At 40.7% G+C, this 22,299-nt stretch overlaps 1 protein-coding gene across 9 annotated transcripts in view; it reads left to right on the top strand.

The window, feature by feature from the left end:
• The window catches only part of FARS2 (phenylalanyl-tRNA synthetase 2, mitochondrial), a 255,190-nt gene that overhangs the window by 161,263 nt on the left and 71,628 nt on the right, over nucleotides 1–22,299 (top strand). For all 9 annotated transcript variants that reach the window (XM_074872600.1, XM_074872543.1, XM_074872563.1 and 6 more), the window contains one exon: nucleotides 12,019–12,170. In XM_074872600.1, coding sequence (XP_074728701.1) covers nucleotides 12,019–12,170 — 152 coding nt within the window. The remainder of the gene's footprint in view (nucleotides 1–12,018; nucleotides 12,171–22,299) is intronic.

The following is a 22,299-nucleotide window of genomic DNA, read 5'->3' as shown; positions in this document are numbered from 1 at the left end:
TGTTTTTGCAATTTTCTAAAAATGAATAACGGGAAGAAATCACCTCTTTTGAGGATTGCTTGCATCCTTCTGCTCCTGCACACGTTAAATCCAGTTATCATAATTATTCCCACATGTAATCTGTTCTCTTAAATCAGCAATAATGAACCCATTTTCTGATTCTTGCAAAGTAAGGAAAGGTGCTAAAGAAATGCCCGTTCTGCACAAGGATTCTGATTGTAGAGATTTAAATGTTCTTTATGTTTTGTCATCGCGTACTTAAATGCTTAGTGTATTTTTCATGCTTTTTGTGTTTAGTCTGTTCTTGGCTTTATGGCTTCTCTGTCGTTTTCTATTCCAAAGTGTTGTTACTCTTTAACAAGAGTATAGCTTTAGGAATGCTTAGGGTCTGCCTGAAAGGAAAAATTAAAGACTTTTCTGCCCCTTCTAAGTATTGGAGAAGTAAGTAAAGCCTTTCATTTCTGTTTATCTCTAGCTTACCTACTGTTCTTTAAAAAGTTAGATACTGTTTTTAGCTTGCTACATTACCTTAGTGTTTTATTATTGGTTTTGCACTTTGGAGGTTGTGATTTGTATGAATTTAGTACTTAAGGGGGAAAAAAGTGAAGTTGACTATTCTGGAAACTAAAGTACTGGGTTTCGCCAAGAGTCATTGCAACTCAGGAAGCTTCCCCAAGTAAAGAAGGAAACCCAGCTATTTTAGTGGCTTTGGAAATCATGAAGAATATTTCAAAACCACCAGTAATCTGCTCAGGTAAATTGCTGTATGTGGCAGTTGGGATCTTTTAACTTCCTAGGAGCATAGATTTTTATGATGCAGTATCTACAGTAGCATCTCTCAGTTGGTACAGCTTAGCTCATAAGTCTGAGAAGTGTAGAAAGACAAGGACATTCCTTTGTAGCATAGCAATGTCCAGGCCATCGTGTGAAGTTGGACCTGGCCAAGAAATATGAAGCATCATTACCATTGTCTGGGAAATCTCTATGCTTTTTAGGAGGGGGAGAAAAAAAAAACCAAACAGCTTGTTAGATGGGAAGAAGGACGTTTTCAGGTGTCGTGTGTGCCTGTAAGATTTGTGATGCCAGCTTATTTTGGTGTGAGCCATATTCAGGCATTCTGGAGATTCTGCTATTTAAACAATAACTCTCTGGAATGTTGGATTTAATGAGAAGAAAAGGAAATATAATCAACAGTGCTTTATATGAGATTTTTCGTCTAAGCTGAAATAAAATGTTGGGTGCAATTTGTTTCTATTGTTCTGCTATGTATTTGGAAGAAATACATCTTCATATCGCTGCAGTCTCTTTCGAAATACTTGCATTCTTTATTTAGATATAAATCTTTTATATGAATTGTTGATGTGTGCAGTATTTTACCCCACTGAGCTATTTATCTCGGCATTATTATTAAGCATAATGAGAAAAAACCATACAAACCAAGCCATAAGAAAGGAGGAAACCTGACTTCTGAGTGTGGCAAACACTGACTGCCTGCAGCAACCAATGCCTTCTGCAGGAATTGCAAGTCCTCAGCATGGCTGAAAAAGAAATTCTTAGTATCTGTTGAGAAGTTGGGTTTCTGCTGACTTACACCAGTTTATCGCCTGTTCTTTACAGGCATGGTAGATACTTTTTTAGGAAAGTGCAGGATTGTTACGTAGAGTCTTTATTCATTGATGGTTTGTGTCTCCTCTCCCTTATTATCCCTGCCACAAAAAACCTGATAGAGTGATTCTGCCTGTGGGGTGGGAGATTTGGGTAGGAAGGACAGACAGAATATGGACAGCCTGTGCAAAAGACATTCCTAAGTGTTGATTATTAGGTTTGGTGTGAGAATACGCTTTGCCATTTTGGTGATTCCAAATCACTGGATTCCTTTCCTCAGGACACAAGCTTGCTTTCTATAGATGACACCACAACGTAATAAATAGATTGGCCCATCTGTTGCCCTTTGTTTCCCAACAGTTCTCGGGTAGCAACTGCTCAAATGGGAAAGTGATACCAGAAAAAGCATTTATTGGCTTTTAGTTATTTTGCAGTGATATAAGTGTGTTTGAAATGGGAGAAGATTAGCACTGTGAAACCAGCTAGCTCAGCAGGCCATCAACTGGGAGGTTGGGAAGAAGCATGAGGAGAATGCATATTTTTCCACAGTAGACCTAGAACTTCTATAGGAACATGTCAGACTAAATCTCTTCTTCACCCTGGTGCTTTAAAAAGGGGGTTGTAAAAAGCTGAGATGTGGGAGTGAGTACTAGAGACACATCCCTTTTGATGGTTCTCCCTGTGAGTCCTATCTGTTCTATGGTGTAATAGTTTAGCCCCTGCCGGGGTCTGAGACCACGCGGCCGCTGCCCCTCCCCCACAAAGGGAGTGAAATACAAAGCCCCAAGACTGAAATAAGGAAAGGTTTAATACAACAGTGCAATAGCAACACAACCAACAACAACAATAACAATAACAGTAATAGTGATAGCAATGAACACAGCAAAATAGCTACCAATATAGCAGTGAGAGGAGCAGATGTACAAAACCACGCGTGCACCGCGCTCCTGCGCCAGGAAATGTGACGCGCCAGGATGTGACGTCCGCATGGTATCTGAATAACCCGGCTAGAGCTCCCCCCCACTGCTGGGGAAACTTAACCCTATCCTGGTTAAACCAGGACATATGGAAATGAGAAGTTATTTTTGACTAGTCAAGCACAGAGCAGAAAGTCCATCACTGGTATTTAGGAATCATTTATATTTATCTTTTGGTGGTTTTTATAATCAGATCACAAGTGGCAAAGCATATCCAAATGTCCAAGTGCGTGGGTATCTGGATCTCTCTGCTGTGTATACTGCAACAACCCTACTTGTAATAGTATTAGGTCAATCCTTTCATTTTTTTATGTCTTTCCTGCACCTTTTCAATTCCTTACTACTCATATAAAAATAACCTTTTCAGTGGCAATAGAAGTGATCTTTTTGTGTCTGGAAAGCATCTCAAAAGCCATGTGTTGTTTCTTGGTTTTTTGACCACAGGTCAGTTTAAAATACATATTTGCACTCAGAAGTGTATTGTGGCTTTAAACTTGGAGCATTGTCCATGACAAATTTAAATGTGCTTGACTTTAAAATAAAATGCTTGCAATTTAAAATAACGTTGTGCGTAAGAGAACAGTGTCCCTTCCTGGTGGGACTGCAGAGGCTTAATAACTAGAATTACTTTTGGATAAACACGTTTAACGGCAAGCTTTCTATTCACTCGTTCTGCCACAGCACCAGTCCTCTTGTGCATTCTTTCTGGTGCTTGGAAAAGGTGGAGAAGCTTATTTAAGAAGTTTAATCTTTTCATTGGCTATTACCCTTCTTAATTTTTCAGTGTCATACTAGGTATCGACTTTCCTTTGTCAGGCAGGCTCCTCCATAACAAGCTGCAACTTTTAACGTGCATGAAAGGTTATATTTGTTCTTGTGCATGTACACAAGTGCATGCATTTGTGATGAGTCTTTGGGGTTTTTCTCTATTCAAAGGTGCTTCACTAGCATTGGAGAAAGTGACTAAAGGAGATGATAAGGAGAGCTATGTGGTGAACACTTAGGCAGAATATAAGCAATTAACTCTTGTTTTGCACCTTCAGGGAACCTGTAATATGGCTTGAGAGAGAAACTCTTACCTTCAACAAGGCCCCATAGGGCTTAGCTTAGGTGGGGAGAGGACAGAGCTCAGCTGGTGGCATGCACCACACAGCAGAGTGGGATCTGGTTCACAGATTTGGCCAGGCACAAAGCTGCAGTTCCTGCCAGGGGGCTTTAGCCGCTTCATCCTACATTGTAGGCTGAGTCTTACCTAGAAAGACAGTCTGTCTCCCATGGCACCTCCCTGCTCAACTTGGGTCTGGAATGGGTGTTTCACCTTTGAGAACAGTTTAATTTTCTGTGTTTCTTGATAACATTGTTTTCTTTCTTATATTTTCTGCAAGGTACTTCCTGTATCTCCGTAATTCCATGATCGTTTTTCCCCAGGGATGCCTTTAGGCAAAGAGAGTGCTTTGCCAAGATGAGGAACAGTAACCCAATGCTGTTTTAATTGTGCAGGCTACTGCTGACAAACAAGCTGGTCTTTCTGCCAAACATATGATTTCTTCAAGGTATTGATCGCTAGAGGGGAGTTGGACATCCCTCCCCCTTTTCATCCCCAGTCTATCAACTGCACTAGTTGGAGTGGGAACTGGGATATTATTTGATTGATTCGACCTACGAATGTGTGTTGGCAAGTCCAGTCAGCTGGAGAATCTGTAGTCAAATGTGGCTGGTGGTAGCTTTCGCTTGGGTTCTCGTCTCAAACGAAGGAGCAGGGTCAGAACCAGGACTCGTAAACACAGCTTGGAAATCAAAAATTTCCATCAAGCATAACAAATGAAAACCTTTAGGAATAGAAAGAAACTAGGCTGGTTAGAAAGTAAAAAGGGAAGAAAATGGGGATGGCTGTGAAATGTTTGGGCAATCGTTCCCCTTCCCCCAGCCCTAGAGAGCCCCTAGAAGACTTAATTGCATAGTACTGCTGCCATGCCTAAGAGGAGTTATACCTAAGGTGCTGTACCCAGTTCTCGTCAGTAGCTCAACGTCTTTATGCTGTCCTCCATACTTGCTTTAAGATGAGAAATCACTAAACTAGATAAGGAAAGCAGATTCGGTTTGGTAATATTGTCATTACCAGAATGCCATGAAAGAAGCAATTTTCTTAAAGAGAAAAGACCTATTATGATATACCTAACCATCCAGCTCAAGTATGCTGTCTCCTTTGACGGCAAACTGCAAATGCTTGTAGAACAGCAGAACAGCAGAGCGCGTATGGAAACAGTGTGATCCTTCTCTACTTTTACTGCTTAAAGCTGTGAGAGAGCTGCTGAACCAAAAATGCAGTTGGATCGTTCTGTTTAACAGTAACTAGAGGATCTGTCCACTGTGAATTTGTTTAGTCCCTTTTGATTCCATGTAACAGGTCCTTAATTATGGTATGCACACTATGAAAAAAAATGCATCCTTTAGTTCATTTTAAAACTGATGCATCCCTTGCTCTGTCCTCCTTTTCACTTGCTTCTGTGAGAAGTAGTGAAGGATGTTTTCCTTTCCTCATTAAATGAATTAATGGTTTGAAAGCCATTTGGGACACTCAAAGGCACTCACATGATATTCAAGGCAAGGACAGAGCATTCTCACCCATGCGTGAAGAAAACCTCTTCCACTCAAAATGGTCCATGTACAAGCAGAGTGCCTGAAATCCAGGGAGCACATGATGTTCCCATGGACACATGATGTTCCCTGTACCTGTATGTGAGCTTGCAGAGGTGAAGAGCTCTGTTGGGGGGAGCAGACTGCCATCCAGAAAGGGCTGATCATACTTGTGTATTCATTCCCTGAGAAGCTCAGAGCACCACTGGAGGCTAACACTCTTCTGCTGTTCCCTACAGAGGGACAGAGCAGTGCATCAATCCCAAACTTGTCCATTTGCTTTTGTTTTAAGAGCTTAATCCCAGAACATATCTGTATATCTGCTTATCAGACTTTACAGAAGTTCTCTGTTGAAATTTCTCCATTTCCTCCTTTGGGTATATGTGTGTGTGTTTACACATAAATATGTGTGTGTGTGTATACATGTATGAATATATAGAATTTACTATATATAAGTAAGAAAAAAATTGATTTGGTGAAGGGAAGGGTAGAAAACTTATAATGGAACATTGTGACTGCAAATTTTAAGCCATGACAGCCAAGAAATTCAAAATTATGCTGCAGCAACTGTAATTTGTCTACACTGGTCATAAACACGGAAGTGTAAATCTAGGCGCATACACACTAATACAGGAAACTTCATTATGTGCAAGGGGGCTAACTTACAGTTGTAAATTTGCAAATTTGAATGTCATGCCTGTTACGTGTTTAAATTTCCTATGATAACACTGAATTAATGTAGTTTCACCATGGAATATATTAAGAAAGGCTTAACTATTAGAGGACTGTAGCTTTCATTTTGATGAGAATATGTCATAGCATTAGAACTGTTCAGTTTATGTACATATTTCTCCAAAACATGGGCAATGCAGGACTGTTAGAACTTGACAGCCGCGATGCTGCTAAGTCTCATATTTTTCTGACTTAGACTGGTGATGGCAGTACAGCATGGCTGGCTTTTTAATAGCTTGGCTGCTGTGGAGTTGCTAACCCAGTACATGTCATCGTTAACCTTGCACCACTGTCAAAATACAAGTACAGCTTTTTCCTCTGCTGTGTTTGTCGCTCGTTCGTTGTGTCTCCCCATCTGCAGCCGGCATCAGGGAGGGAATCGAGTGAACAGCCACAAACACAAAACTTCTCCTGTCCCCTCAGCATGTTGCACTCATGGCTACTGCATCTGGGAAAACGTGGGGTTTTTTTCTCCTAATGCCAAATATTTGTGGAAAGTGCTGAGGTTCATTCTATTTTTTGGAAAAAAGACACTCTGTGTCTTTTGGGCTAAAGACACTCTGTGGCCTTGTGCTGGCTTGCTCACTGGCACTGGCTGTGCATTATCCCCAGCTGGTTTTCTTCTAGAGGTGGGGGCTTCTGCCATGTATTGTATTTTCTCTCCTGTGTAGCTGTGAGGTAGCTGGATCCAGGCTAGCTGATGATCCTTTGCCATGTGCGGACAAACAGAGACTACTCTTACGGTGACCAACTGATTCCTGCTGCCAAGGTGTCCAGAGTAGTGCCATGGTGTGGCAACATGCGCAGAACCCAAGTATTTGCTATTTTATGCTGACAGATGAATTCTGGTGGATCCTGTTGCTGCTTAAGACAGCTGTCCCTCAATGCCTCAAGCTGCTGCAGTGCTTCATCGAGCGTATATTAGCATAAACCACTGAGAGAGGCAGTTTTTAGCTGGCTACAGAGGGCTGTGAACTGCAGTGGTGGAGGAACAGGCATGTGTTTGTTTAATCAGCTGCTGCATGGTCAGTGATTTTGGACAGAAAGGTGGAGCAGAGAGTTGGGGATGAGGAATGCCCTAAACTATCACAAACCCATGTAGAAGAGTCCCAGCCCTGAGTTTTCAGTGATGCAGTCCTCAGGTATATCTAGGCATGTGCGAGGCAGGCTGTCAGAGCAGGGTACAGCACTGGTGTCCAGCTACTCACTGCTGTACTAAAATTAGCGTCCTGAGAGGGAAGAGCTTGCAGTTTTAGTAAGTACTTGGCTTATTTATTAACCAGAGAAGGAGGTGTGACTAATGACTGGTAAACATGTATCACTGAGGGTGGATCATCATAAGCTTCCATTTTATTATTAAAAAAAATGATAGTAATTCAGTACTCCTAAATGCTTTCACCTTGGGTGACTGAAAAATGCGATGTCATTATTTGCAATATTCTTTACAAAGTGGACTCAGTGGAGTCCTATAGATAGTGTAATTACTGGGAAAGCACTCTTGTTTTCTGAGGCTGTTGAAAAATGTCAAAGATAGTGCACTGCAGTGTTTGAAATGGAAAGTAAACAGAACATTTAAAGTAGCACTGTGGTGACAAAGCTCTGATGGGACCCAAGAAGTGGTGCAGAGTTGTCTGTGCATTGAGTGCTGCCCACCAGGCCTGGCCAGCACCTTGAAGCAGCGCTCTTCAGGTAGGATCAGTTCTACTTTTTTCCTAAACCTCTTTTCAGTTCCCCAAAAAACTAAGGGGGTGGTCAGGCAGTGGAAGGAGGGACAGCGGGACTTCCAGGCTTGGGCAGTGTGCTAGGAGTCAGCCAACACAGAGGCAGCAGAGCCAGCCAGTGTCTTCTTAGCTTCTCTGAGCATTGTGCTGGAGCACACCTCAGTTGTGAAGAGAATGTAGCTGGAAGTCGTGGCTGGAGGTGACAGCAGAGCAGAAAATGTAGTGGGAAGAACACATTGCTCGCAAGGGGTGACTCTAAAATGTCTATAAATTCATAAGGAAACAGTCTTAGGAGCTGCCATTTGCCTTGAACCTGGAAAGGGATCAACATCAATGGGCTTTATACCACTCTGTTGTTAAAGGACAGGAGAGTTTAGAAAGGAGGACAGTGGGACATGTTGGACCACAGTATTTATTTGCTGGGGTTCTGTCCTGCTTGCAGCTGGGATAGAGTTAGTTTTCTTCCTAGTAGCTGGTACAGTGCTGTGTTTTGGATTTAGTGTGAGAACAATGTTGGTAACACACTGATGTTTTAGTTGTTGCTAAGTAGCACTTACCCTAAATTAAGGATTTTTCAGTTTCCCATGCTCTGCCAGCGAGCAGGTACACAAGAAGCTGGGAGGGAGCATGGCCAGGACAGCTGACCTGAATGAGCCAAAGGGATATTCCATACCATAGAACGTTGTGCTTGGTATATAAACTGGGGGGGGGTTGGCTGGGGGGTGAATTGCTGCTCGGGCATTGGTCAGTGGGTGATGAGTAATTCCACTGTGCATCACTTGTCTTCTCTTGGGTTTTATTTATGTCTCTCTTTTTTATTATATTCATTTTCATTACTATTATTATTATATTTTGTTGTTACTGTTGTTATTACTGTATTTTATTTTATTTTAGTTATTAAACCATTCTTATCTCAACCCATGAGTTTTACTTTTTTTTTCTGATTTTCCTCCCCATCCCACTGGGAGCGGGGAAGAGTGAGTGAGCAGCTGCGTGGTGCTTACTTTCTGGCTGGGGTTAAACCACGACAGGTGCCCGAATACAAACTTAGTGACTTCATTTTGACCTGCCAGTTGGAGACTCGTGTCCTATCCTCTTCACGTTTTAGGTGTAGCTAATAAACAGTTATGTAGTTTATGTAGCTCTACAACAAACAGATCAATATGTTTGAGAACTAGGAATTTTACCCTTTATACTAGCTTTGGTATTGATATAATACTGCAATGATATTGACTGCAGCCAGGTGGTGAAGGGACAATGTAATATGGCAATATTACCTTGCCTTTTACCATAAAAGATTTTCCTGCATTATAAGGCGCTGAGAAAAGGTTAGTACCCAATAATAAAAAAGTTACACTTACGGTTTTCAGCATTTGTCCTTCCAGTCTTTGTAACACACACAAGCATACACACATGCGTGCACACACAAAACTACAGTTCTGTATCTAGGCTAGTGTCACGTTCCGCTCAGACAAGGGAGGCAAGTGACTCAGATTCGCAGATCCCCAGTGGAGCGGACAACAAGTCTCCAAGTCCAAACTACCCACAATGTACTAATTGAACACACAATAATTGACTAAGTATATAGCAAGTTGTGGCAAGCAATACAATATGCCTTGCATTTCTTAATGGGAAAGGGAAAAGAGGGAGATAGAGGGAATGGGAAAATACAGATCACTGGTCTGGGTTTCTGCGCTGATCCCGCCAGCGAGGGTTCCAGGAGGCACAGGAGGCAGCCATCTTTTTCACTTGCATCCATCATCTTTGCTTCGCTGCACTCTCCAGGCGCCCCCCCTTTCTTCTTCGCCCTTGATTTATACACACTTTCCTTGGGTCTGTCCCCTAGGTCAACCCACATACCTACGTATCCCATGTACAGGGAGGGGTAAGGTGTTTCATGGGATGATGTAATTAGCATGATCATGTTAGCCCTCGTTAGCATATTGAGGGGTGTTAACTTTAATATGCATTTCATGGATAATGAAGCAAAGGTCATTCACTGGACAGATGGCCCTTGAAATTTGTCCAGGTGCACCAGAGCAGAGCCGTCCTGTCTCCACAGGGCTTTCTCCTCCAGCTGCATCTTGTGTTATTCGGGCAGCCTTATCAGCTTCGACCTCCACACTATCCACCCTGTGACTCATAGTTTTGTCTTGTGAGTGTTTGAGGCATTCCTTTGATCAGCCTCAACTTTTGCTTTCTCAGGCCATTTTTCTTAGTTTCTCGCAGGCCTGGTTTCTCATCTCTCACAGCTAGTAACACCACTGATTGAGTCAAAGAATCAGTTTTCTTATAGACTTGATAATCCAGGAGGGCCAGACCCTACAGTTTATTACATCTTTGAGTAACTTTGGTCATATGGAATTTGATGACACTGGTAATGTAAATCAGACTGTTGTACATTTGCAAGATCTGACCACATTGGGTCCTTTTATACATCTCATTTTAAGTGGGAAAAAGAGTGCTGTTTTCATGTGCCTGACATAATCCTGCTTCTTTTGAAATGGATAGCAAATACTCACTATGAATTGTGGGTACTCTGCTTCTTTCAGGGTTTAGACTATTACTGAGTTACTTGAACATGCAATTATTTTTCTATAGTGTCCTTGTGCCTGTAGGAATGAAAGTAGGCACCTGCCCAAATGGAGTGGCCATGAGCCTCATCTTCTGGTTGAATAAATGTCCTGAAGCTGGGAGTTCAGTGAGTTTTGGACTAGTCCCTGCAAGCTTTGATGTGTGTTCAGTTGTCTGCTGAAATACAGCAGTGGTAAATATAGTGGTAGACAGGGATGAGGTGAGAATATAGGGGTCTACTGCAGGACTGTAACTTTATGTAACACTAACACATGTATCAAGCTGATGACTGAGAAGTATCTCCAGCATTTGCAGCTGTGGCTTTTGTATAGCAGAGGAGATGTTTACATTTCATTCATTAGTGTTTTATCAAAAGCTCGTGTGATGGATTTATTGTGCAAGTTGTTTTTTTTTTTAATTTGGTGTACAGGTTGTGAATTAATTTGACAAGTTTATTCCTTTAACAAGTTGGATAATCATTTGTGATTCACAATTTTATTCACTGGGGGGGGTTATTAATTTAAAACTTGCACTGTATTCCCTATCAGATATTTATTAACTGGTTTACACTGTACAGAACAGGATTTGAGTAAATCAGCATGCTGTAAATTTGCCTTTTTAACAGGTTTATTGCTTTAGCAGGTATTCACTTAGGATTACACTGCTCCATCATAAAACATTTCCAGGCGTGGAATACATTTTTGAGTGAGATAGCATACTGTATAGACCAAGGTGTACACATCAGCTGTCATGTGCATATAAGCAAAATAAGAAAAGATGTGTTCTCCTGCAGACCCCAACAGTCTTGTGCAAAAGTACTAATTTCAACTGCAGTGCATTAATGGAAGGCAGAACTAAGATATTGCATGACCTAAAGGGCATGAAAGAAGAGCACTACCATTTTATTTTCTTCAAAAGGAGATTGTGCCTCAGCAAAGGCACAATCTGAAACCCACTGACTCCAGGAAAATTTCATCAAAACTGAAAAATTAATAATTGTCTCGTTTTGTTTCTCTTTCTCTTCCTGTTTTTGCAAATAACAAGTTACAGTGTTCTGGCCACAAGATGAGATCTTTCTGTCTGCAGCAAAGATGCCCCTTTATGTTTAAGAGTCTGTTGTGGTACTTGTGGAATTAATAATTATTCTAATGGCAATACTTTTTTTGTTGTTGTAGATGTTTGGATGTCTATAAAAACCACTGGGAAGCGAACTGATCCCTCTTTTAAAGCCAAAGTTTGTTTCTTATTGTAACCTTTTAATAAGAAGGTGCCTATTGATAAGACTTTCTCAGAAATTGGACAATACAAATAATAAACATATGTTATATAAGAATGCTATAAATTACATATAAATTTTATACATGAAAGTGATAAGAATTTTTGAATCTGTAAAAAATCTGAAAAATGCTTTTTAAAAGTGCAATTCTACCCAATGAATAATCATGTTAAAATGATCTCTTTCCTTTTAAACAGCTCAGATCCAAAAGTGTATTCAGGCTCATAAATGCTGATTTTAGCAAACAAAACAAGGTTTTTTTTATGAATGAATGAATGAATGAATGAATGAAAGCGGTTATCAGGGGTTCTTTAAAAGACGTTTCCTAGTATAAAATCTTGCATCTCAGTTGTTTACGAGGTCAGTTTGCACTTCAAAAAGCATTTCAGCAAGCTTCTAAAATGTACACTCTCTGTGCTATACAAGTTCAAAACAGTTGTAGGTATACCTACCAAGTGCAGCCACTTACAAAGATATGTTTTTTTCATTTTTTCAGCCACTCAGCAGATATCCACCTTTGATCAATGACATCTCCTTTTGGCTGCCTTCTGAGACCTACTCTAAGAATGATTTCTATGATTTGGCCCGAACCATTGGTGAAGACCTGATAGAAAAGGTTGTCCTAGTGGATGAATTTACCCATCCAAAGTAAGTAAAACATTTAACACATTCTTCCTGTGGTCAGAATATAAATATTTTGTAAAGATTTTAGTTTTGTATACCAAGAAATCCTTGATTCTTTCAGTCAGCACATTTCATTTTTTAGCTCCAAAACATTTTCACACCACCTTCAAAAATAAATATTTTTACTTTAAAATTTTATCTTGTATTTCAGTTTTGTACTAGTACTGAGCTTCTGATATTCAGACCACAAGCCCAGTGTGTTGTGCTCAGTTAATCACAGCAGCAGTGAACAACTGCCTTCCTCAACACATTTGCCAGAGTGTGACACTCTTAACCATAACATGTCTGACATTCTAGTCCTGCTCTTTGCTCAGTGGCTGGTGTTTGTCTCCTTGTTCTCGTCCTTTCTTATTCTAGTCCTGATTCGCTAGTAGACCTTTACTATAAATGTCAGGGCTAATAATGATTTGTTGCAGAATAATATTGTTGGTGTTCAACAGGAAGAAAAAAAACAGGCTTTGTTCATTTCTTTCTGACACTTATTTATGCTGTTGAACCATCTCTCAGGCTTCAGACTACCTTCTTATAGATATAGCAGCACTGACATGACAGTTGGGTGCACAAGTTACTTGTCCAACTGATACTATCAGTTGTATCAAAAACTGACAAGTACCAGCTATTACATATGCACTGCTTTTCAATTTGCTGTTTCCAAATGAAGTAGTAAATATGCTGCTGGCTACCCAACTTTCTAAAACTGGGTTTTAAAATAGTTTCTCTTCTTTGAGACTTTTTTTCCTGGTACCATAGAAAGGCAGGTAGTAAACCTAACTGCAGTGTTCTTTGAAGATGATAGGAAAATGCTTCATGTTGTGTTCCAACACCTATAGATTATTTTTTTATTTCTACATCCAGGTGTTTGACCCTATTGTTCTTTTGAATTTGATGTGTGTTGCAGACCAGATGGATAGATTATTCTATGACCTAGTTTTCATGGTGGTTCAGTGGATTAATATTTATTTGTTTTTTTTCCTTTTTACCCTTTTTGTATGGTTTTATATGAGACTTTTTCTGCTGTGTGAAGAAACAGAAATGTCAGTTGAATTTGTATGGGCATCTGAATGCTTTGAGTAATTAATTCTTGAGTGGTCTTCACGTGCAAATCATGTGAAATGATCTTAACCCTATACTCAAAACAATGTGTCCAGCAGAGGAATATAGACTAGGGTAAGATAATGAGTACTATTCATTGTAAAGAACAATGAGATTGTATCTTACGGAGAAATTCAAGTTTGTTGTGGGTATGGATAACTTCTTATTGTCACTTGGACTGCACCATAGTATTTGTTAGCACAAGTGCATATATATTGAAGGCTGCTCACACAGGTTGTGCTGAAAATATATTTAATTGTCTTCTATCATGATGGTTCTGATACAGTACAATCAACATTTTTTGTAAAAACTGGGATGTTGGACCCATTTTTGGAACTGGTCCTTTCCGTTCATTCATTCTGAATGTTTATTTTATGTATAACACCTCTGTGTTCATTGCCGGTTTTTGTATACATTCTTCCTGGTGATACTAACCATGCAGTCATCTTTGTTGTTACATCTTCTCTTGGGGGAAAATCCTGTGTGTAGTGTAAGCAGAAATTCCAAGGCTGAAGGTTTGGAGAAATCTTGTTCCCTGTTCCCTCAGAGGCAGTATTGTTCTGTGATTACTCTTGCACTCACTGGAGGAATCCACATACACTGGGAGGACCTCGCCAGCAGCACTGCATCAGTCATGGCTCAGCTCATGGGTCATGGTTCTCTTTACTAAGAATATTTTCTTCCATACTAGTAGAGTGGTGAGTTAGGGACAGGATTTGCTATTCTGGATTTCTACTATATGTGTTTTCTCCTTTGATATGCTTTGACACATTGTGAACATATACCAGGGGTGACAGTTGTTCAGTACAAGATTTCTTCCTCTGCAAGGAATACACCTCTGGTTCCCTCTGTGACTTCTGCAAATAGATGGTAAGGATGACTGCTTGCTGACAATTGTCACACAGATTTAGGACTTTCCTAGTATTGTCCTCTAAAGCCATTAAACCTTCACTCAGCAGACATCCAAATATGTTTTGACACTGCAAGGAGGAAACATTTTTCGCCTTAGTGTCTGAAGAATTTGGGTGGTGACACTAATGGATTGTTAGTAAGTGATGTTGTAGTCCTCTTAGTTTGTTCAACTGCAACAACAATAAAAGAAATCTTTTAAAATGCCCCATTAAAAAACCAGTAATTCCAAGGAGATTATCTACTCATTAAAAAAAGATAAAACCTATAACATAATGGTTACTTTGCCCTTTCTTCTCAGGACAGGGTGTGCACAGATATGTAACTTTTGCAGACTGATGACGTAAGCCATTGTAAGTCATTTTGTCTGTTCCCTAAAGCCTTTGGAAGGTCTTTAAAGGTCTTTGAAGGGTGATCTGCTTAGTCTTAATCCCGAGCTAATTGTCTTGTTACAGGAACAATAAAGTGGCTTCTTTAATTAGGTGTTGCAAAAAAGCCTCTGGACACAGAAATAAACATAAGAGATCCTCAGTGTTACTATAGATCTGTATGTTACAGATCTAGATGCTTGTAATCATTATCTTGAATTTGTAGTGATTCTGGTATGGAGAATGGGAGAAGAGTGTATAGGATAGGAAAGCCTGCAGTGCTGCTGTCTTGAATGTTATTTACAAGCAGCTTAATAAGTTCATGCTTGTAATTAATCACTTCTGGAATTTAAAAATCAAACTTTTTTCATCCTTTAAAAATACCAGTTTCATGAGGAATTAGAACATTTGGTAGTCTTATTTTCCTTCTTAAACTACCTTTCTTAGTTATAGGACTATAAAGATTGAAAAACAGAAAATGCTGTACAAATAAAACTAATTTAAGAAAGAGGTCTTTTAATTAAGGTCCTTTATAGAGGCTGTCTGTGTGATACTGTGTAGTTACCTTACAGACTTTTCTGTGATTCAGAAACCTTTCAAGGTTCCGCTGGGGTTCAGGCTCATAGCCATGCTCCAGTACATTGCAATTACAGTATGTATTAGCAGTGAAAATATATTCCTCTACAGGGAAAAGGTAAGAGGGGAGAAAAAACATGAGACAAGTAATTGTTTAAACAAGGAAGAGATGTCTGAAAAAAAAAAGTAAATCTTGATTATCTGCTTTGTAAGGTGATAATGTTGAGACATCTTCCAAGAAAGCACAGACAATTAAAAGATACAGCAGGAAGGAGTCTCATCACTGAAAAACACAAATTTAGGAGAATGACAAGTTACTGTGTTTAGGGTAATTAAGAACCGTTACAGCCTAAATGCATTTTAGGTAAACTTAACTAAACAAGACACAGCATTGAGGTAAACTGAGTAATGCGTGATGTGTGAAGAAGGCTTTCTAGAAAATAGACTTTTTGATTCTGTTTAGTCTGCAAAAATTTTCTTTTTCTTACAGCTGAAACTAATTGTAATGGATGCCAGCCTAGTGGGGCTAGATCAATTGTAAAATGTTTCAGGCAGAAACTTGTTTCATACTGCAGTCACGTGTTACTTTGAGGTAGGAAAAAAAGCATTCCCTATTAGGAAATAATGTGTGAGCGGTAGTTAGGACATGTAGGCATTTCAGTATTTAACTCTTGAATTTTGCCATTCCTCTAAATTTCTGTTCACCAGTGCAACAGGTAGATCTCACAGAGCAAAGAAATCCATGTGCTCTATTCCAAGCAGAGAACTGAGTTTTGTCAACTAAGTTGAGGTAGGTAGCTTTTGCGCAAAGTGATTCTGGAAACCAGGATAACTGTAGGGATGCTCAGCAGGAGTCCTCTGATCCACAAGAACTTCCTCCCTGTGCTTTCATCCCAGCGATTCCATATAGGTCCACCTGCCCCAAACCCTCCTTTTGAGTCATAAATGTCAAAATAAAAGGAGAACATGGACTTTTCAGGTGTCTGCAATCCCCACATACCTCTCCGCATTACAGATGAGTGTCTGCACAAGGTGTCACATGAGAGGAGACGGCCTGTGAATCTCAGCTGCCAAGCAGCACTTGAGACCCTAGGTAGCTGCTCAGGAGGTTTAGCTCCACAGTCAGACTGTGAAATCCGGGAATAGTGGATCCGTGCACAAGAGAAGAGCATCACCTGCGTGGGATGTGGCTTTTGCATTCAGAACATGCGTCTGGGGAAGGGAGCAAGTAGTATGAGAGACTGAACAGATCAGAGGATAATCCTGTCAGCTTTTGATACCTTCCTATCACCTGTAGCATAAAAAGCCATCACAGACCTGTACAACCGAACATGGATGGGAAAGTAAGGTCCACTGTCACCTGATTTTTAGGATATTGTTGGAATCTACATGTTGTATCAGGCTTGTCCTGATAGCACAGTCAGGGTGTAACTTCATCCAAGATGAATAACGCAAAACATGGCTGTAACGCACCCATTATTCAGGTATATAAAGAATAAATCAGCAGATATGAAGAAAGAAGTTGTGGCTTTGCTGAAAGGCCAAGGAAACTGAGTGAAACTGTGGCAGTTATGGCAAGAACAGGAGTGGGGTATCTGTAAGGAAGGCAGAATAGAGAAGAAAGGTCCCTTTGCAGTGAGCAAAATGTTTTCCACAGCCCATCCTGTGGATTTAAGCCCTCTCTTCTTGATGCATTAACTGAGAAAATTCAGATTTTCATACATCTGGTTTGTGGAACATATCTTTCCGTGCATGGTCTGTAAAATCAGTTCACTGTGACTTGCCTTGGGTTGTGGTATGCTGCGTGAGCCTTGCGACCAGCCAGCGGAAGGCAGTGACACTGTTTCTGCTACCTGACTGAACTATTTCTTTCAAATCACTGGAGATCTTTAAGGACCTTTAAGCATTGCTGTGCAAATACATGATGAGTGAGGATTTGTGGCTGACATTTTTCCCTTTGGAACATTCTAGGGAACAAACATTTGCAAAACCAAAGAGAATATTTTGGACTGTATTGATACTGAAGGGAGAAAAAAAAGTGAGGGTTTTTTTCTGTACTTTTTGCAACGGTTGTTGTACCCTCCATATCTTTAAGTTCAGGTCTTCTACTACACAACTTGTCTAATATGCCTAAACAATATGAATGACCTTCAGAAGTTAAATCAGAAAGTAATCTCCTTTTCGGTGGTCAAGACTTCTCCAGTTTCAGAAAAGAAACAGGTTTCACAGGGAAAAAGAAAGGCTGGCTGAATGCCAGTCAACAGGTAGAAAGGTCTCTGCCCACTACAAATAAGCAAATCAAAACTGCTGCCATGCAGGGAATCGCAATAAGAGCAGTGTCTTGCATTTCTGAGACAGTCAGGTAAGTACTGCAACCCCACACACATGGAATTCCAGGGATGGCAGTGAAAGTATATCTGTCCAAAGTGATAGAGGAAATACTGGCTAATCACACAGGGTACAATATGTGGTAGAAGTGGCAGAATAAGTTTTTGACCTGTGTTGTCCCTGATGAAGAGGACAGACAGAGAGAAGAGTTCGGGGCTGATTACCTGTCCCCTACAATGCAGCACCACAGAATGAATCCAGAAATGCCGAAGTTGCTTATCTTTGCTTTGGGCGAGCCCTGCAAATGTTTTTTTCAGCTTAGCATGCTGACTCTCTTCTCCTAGGTACCTTGCATAATCTTGTCAGGTGTGATGGCCTAACATTCTCATTCTGAAAAAGTGTTTTCTGCATTTTGCAGAGAGGTTGTTTTCTTAGTGGTCTGGGACCTGATTTTTTTAAAGTTTGATACTAAAATTTCTTTTGTTAGAAAGAGAAGGGAAGGAAAGAAGGATATGCCTCCACATGCCTCCTTCCTTTGTAAGGAAGATACATAGGTAGGCAGAAAAGAGTATACAAAACTAATCAAGAAATGCACTGTGTCCTCAGTGGTACTTAAGAGGTAAATTTTTAATCAGAACAACTAAAAATACTCTGAAAAGGCAGTGTGGAGACAGTAAGGGGAAAAAATTGATTTGCTGCAGTTTGACGGCTATGCTGTTAAAAATATAAGTGGGGAATAGGTAAGGGAGGATTTATTCTTGCCTTTGAGTGAATTACTTGCACATTTTTAGGGTGAGATCTGCACATTTGTAACAGTGTGTTAAATGAAGTGAGAGGAAATGTATTGGCTGCTGAAGGAGGAAGGTAGGTGCACTGTGGCACCATCTTTAGAGACTTTGGGAGTACTCAGATGACCTGTGTCTCTTCTTTTCCAAATAGTAAAAGGGATGGATCTGACAGCGAAGAGTCAGATCCTATTGACTGCTGTGTTGTGTTAGTGCACACCCCTAGTTCCTTGTTAGTATATAGAAAAAACAATGTAATAACATAATTTTCCTTTTTATTGCCAGATTTGTTGCACTTTTCCTTATCTAGATGGAGATCAAATCAAATACTTTTAGGTCTGGTTATCTATTGAAGCTGGCTTGGTTTTGTCTTCTTCTGGAACAGGTGAATTAAGCAGAATAATTCTGAAGCACTGCTTGCTGCTAGTATTACGCAAATTAAAACAATCAGTACAGTCCCTGAACACCTTGTTGTTCTTCAGCCTGAGCACTTTACAATTTGCTGAGGGATTCTTTGAGATTATCTTTAACTGCTGAACTGGCAAAGTCCCAGCAGCAGCTTCTCTGCAGAAAAAACAACCCAGAAGCTGCTTTTAACAGTAGCTAGCAGAGGACCAGTTTTCTGTTAATGAACTGTGTTCTCCAGCTCTGGATTTTTTTCCTCTCATTTGGTCAAATGAGTGTAAGACTAATATTTTTGCAATAGATGTCCCAGCTGTTCATGGGAATCTCTGTCAGTGGATACTAGTTGACTTCTGAGCCTTTCTTCAGCTGTTGCAATAGAGCATGACTATATAGTAGCTAGTTAAAGTACTACAGTAGTACCCATGGTCCCTCTTTTCCCTCTTGTCCCAACCAGGAGCAGTACCACCTGTTTTCTCTCATGACTTAAAGCCTTTTCTGTTGCTTGTTTTGCCTTATGGGCTTCAGCTTAGAAAACATACCTGTAATGGAGGTTGCGTGCTTTTCAGTGCATTTCACTCCTGGTATGTGCATGTCAGGCATTCCCCTGTGCCCCAGGCCAGCCCAACAGCCAGCGGTGTTTGCTTGATTCACAGTCAGAGTGGCCCCAATTACTCTTCAGTTTCTTCCTCTTCCCTGCCTCTTCTCTTTTGAACATCAGCTGTGTAGAAGTAGTAGCTCTGTTCTCACAGCAGCTCCTGCTTAGAGGTGGTCAGGGACTTTCTGGCCAAATTCATTTAGAGTAAAGTCTGGGCTGCCCAGAGAGAGATGCTTTATGAAGACATACAAGTTCTGCTCATGTCCCATCAGAGCCCAGGTAATCTACCACCTGAGGGCTGAGACAGTGAAGTTTTCATCCTGGCTGCCTAGAGGTTTAAAGGAGCCTGGACTTGGGCTCCATGTCTGTAACTACAAGGTAACCCTGCCATGCCAATTGCGACATGGCTCCAGAGTGTCTTGCACTTCCCATTTTCTAGCAATCATGATGCCCAGCTGTCCCCCACCAGGACTGAGACTGTCAGAATTGAGCTTCTCCAGATACCCTGCACAGTAGCACGGGCGTTCACGGAGCACAGGACAGCCATATGCTAGTTTTTATTTTTGAGGAAATTAAACTGAAAAGCTTTTAATTCCTCCTTTTCCTCCCCAGCAAAAACATTCTGGATTGAAAAGAATATAGAGAATTAATTGAGTAAATACGTGCTTTTGTTTAAAAAATACTTTTTCAGATATTTTAGAAATTCTGAATTTCAACCAGTTCTGTTCCAGCTTCTTTATAGTACATACTGGATGAAGTCAGAGGTAGCAAAAATGAGCATGCACTTTTATAGCACAAGCCATAAAGTATTGTTTGATATGGAAGCAGACCTTTTCAGTGCTATATTTATTATGTATACATGTGTAGATTTGGAATCTGTCTGCATATTTTTTGTTAAGCATCCTCTTCAAAGGTTTTTAAATGCTTGGCCTAGAGCTTTTGAATTCCAGTGTGGATTCAGGTACCTAATTCCCTCAAGTTGCTTTGAAAGTTCCCCAAATAGCAGTTCCCTGCACAAATCTAAGAGTGTCACAGAGAACTATGAGACGAGTGAGAGGAGAGACAGAGAAGTCTATCCTGTAGAAACAGTGTGCCCTTGAGCTGACATCTGCTTATTCTGGGCATTTCTTGCTTCATCTGCCAGAAGGATGGACCTGAAAAATACTGGTAAATGACTTTGTTTTACAGAAAAGAAAAAGAAAAACAAAAAATTAAAAAAAAATCCTTGCTTTATACAACAAAGTGTGAGTTCTGTGACTTACGGCTTTTGACACAGCTTGTGACTGCCAGTTCAGACCTCTGATGCCAGTGTTTACTTGAAGACCATCTAGTGGGGAAAAAAAAAATCAACTGATCAGGAAAGACAGAGTCCACCTTCCCTCCTATCCTCAGTGTTCAGCCAGGCACCATACAAATAGCTGTTCTTAATGGCTCAATATTGAAGTCTGAGGTTTCCTTCAAACCACTGTATTCAAATCAGCTGTGGGGCAGAGAGTGTTCTGCTGTACCGTCGTTGGCTCTTCAGAGTCTTCACTGAGAAAATAGTCTTCACTAACTGAAAATAATTTACTATTAATGAGCTTCAGTAGGAGTCCCATTATTCTTCTTTGGTGGGAGGCTGGTGGCTAACACACTGGCTTGTGGGAGGATTGGTATTCAAGAAAGGAAAAAGATGAAGTAACCACAGGTTCCCATTGCGGGGGGGGGGGGCAGGTGGAACACAACCCTGAAGTGTGATGTATCACCAGTGATATTCCACAGAAATGTAATCACCCTTCACGGGTAATGAGAAGAGAGGAAAATTTAAGTACGTGAGCCACACAGAAGACAAATGTCAACTCCCTTATGTATTCAGGCAGATGCAGAGGACAGCCTTGCTGTATAGCAAAGGGATAGCTGGAGTCACAATGAATCTTTCTAAGAGGCTGCTTGGCTGAAGAGCTTAACCTTTCTTCATCATGTCAACCTGGAGTCAGCCATTCACCACCAGTTCTCAGATGCAGCCCAGAAATCTTTGCCACTATTCCCAAAGCACTTCACAGGAGGCGTCACAGGAATTAGCACAGTGATTTATTGACAAGCAGTGGGCCGGTGAAAAATGGCTAAAGGAGTCAGCTGCCACAGGATGCACAGGGGATAGCAATAGGCTTGCAAGAGCTTCTGAGTTCAGAGAACTAGTGAATCGCTGTCCTTGTAGACCAGAGGTTGAGACTACTTCTGTGCAGAACTGTTTTTTATAGTATGTAATTGTGAGCAGATCAGAGTTTGAGAAGCATTGCAATGTCTGTGAGTATGTCAGAGACAGAGTGAAAGCTTTTGTAATCACATTCGTTAGATGGTAAATACTGTGTTCTCTTATAGCTTGAAATCAGTTTAATCTTGCAGTGCCTTTTGAAAGTGTTTTACTCAGCAGCTAGGATAGGGGAAGAATTCACTACATGTAAGAGGCAGAGCATCCTTCTTTCACCTGGTGCTTTGTCCCTCTTTCTACTTCGCATTGAAATGGTTGTCTCTGCCTGCCAGTGCCTGGGATGCTCATCACTCTGCTCTGCTTTCTGCCAGAGGGTGGGATGCAATGCCCCTCCCCTCTTTTCTTGATCTATACCTCTGCCCCATCCATTCTCCCACAGTAACACCATAGCTGGCCATCCTACCCCAGCCGGCTAGGAAGTCAAGGTGGAGCAGTCCTGTCAAGGCCACCAGTGACCAATGCCCATGCTGCAGGCTGGGAATTCCTGCAAGAGAATATGGGTGAGGGAGGGAAATGTGTTTTAGCTAGGTTTCAGATCTGTGCCTGAAACTAGTTTTTCTTTAAAATAATAGACACATCCTTTGTATAACTCTTGTCCTACTCCTCCTTAATCAGCTTTTAAATGAACTTCAGCATGAAAGTATGGTATGTTTGTTTTCTGTAGTGTCCTAGGCAACACATCTGTAGCTGATTCTGAGTTTCTCCCAAATTCTCTTTAATTCTTGACTGAACATCTGCATGGGAAGGTAGAGATGGTACCATTTGCTTATCTCTTAGAAGAATC

The sequence above is a fragment of the Strix uralensis genome, chromosome 1 (genome assembly GCF_047716275.1).
Source record: "Strix uralensis isolate ZFMK-TIS-50842 chromosome 1, bStrUra1, whole genome shotgun sequence".
In the NCBI taxonomy this organism is placed as follows: Eukaryota; Metazoa; Chordata; class Aves; order Strigiformes; family Strigidae; genus Strix; species Strix uralensis.
This window is presented reverse-complemented; position numbering and strand designations above follow the sequence as displayed.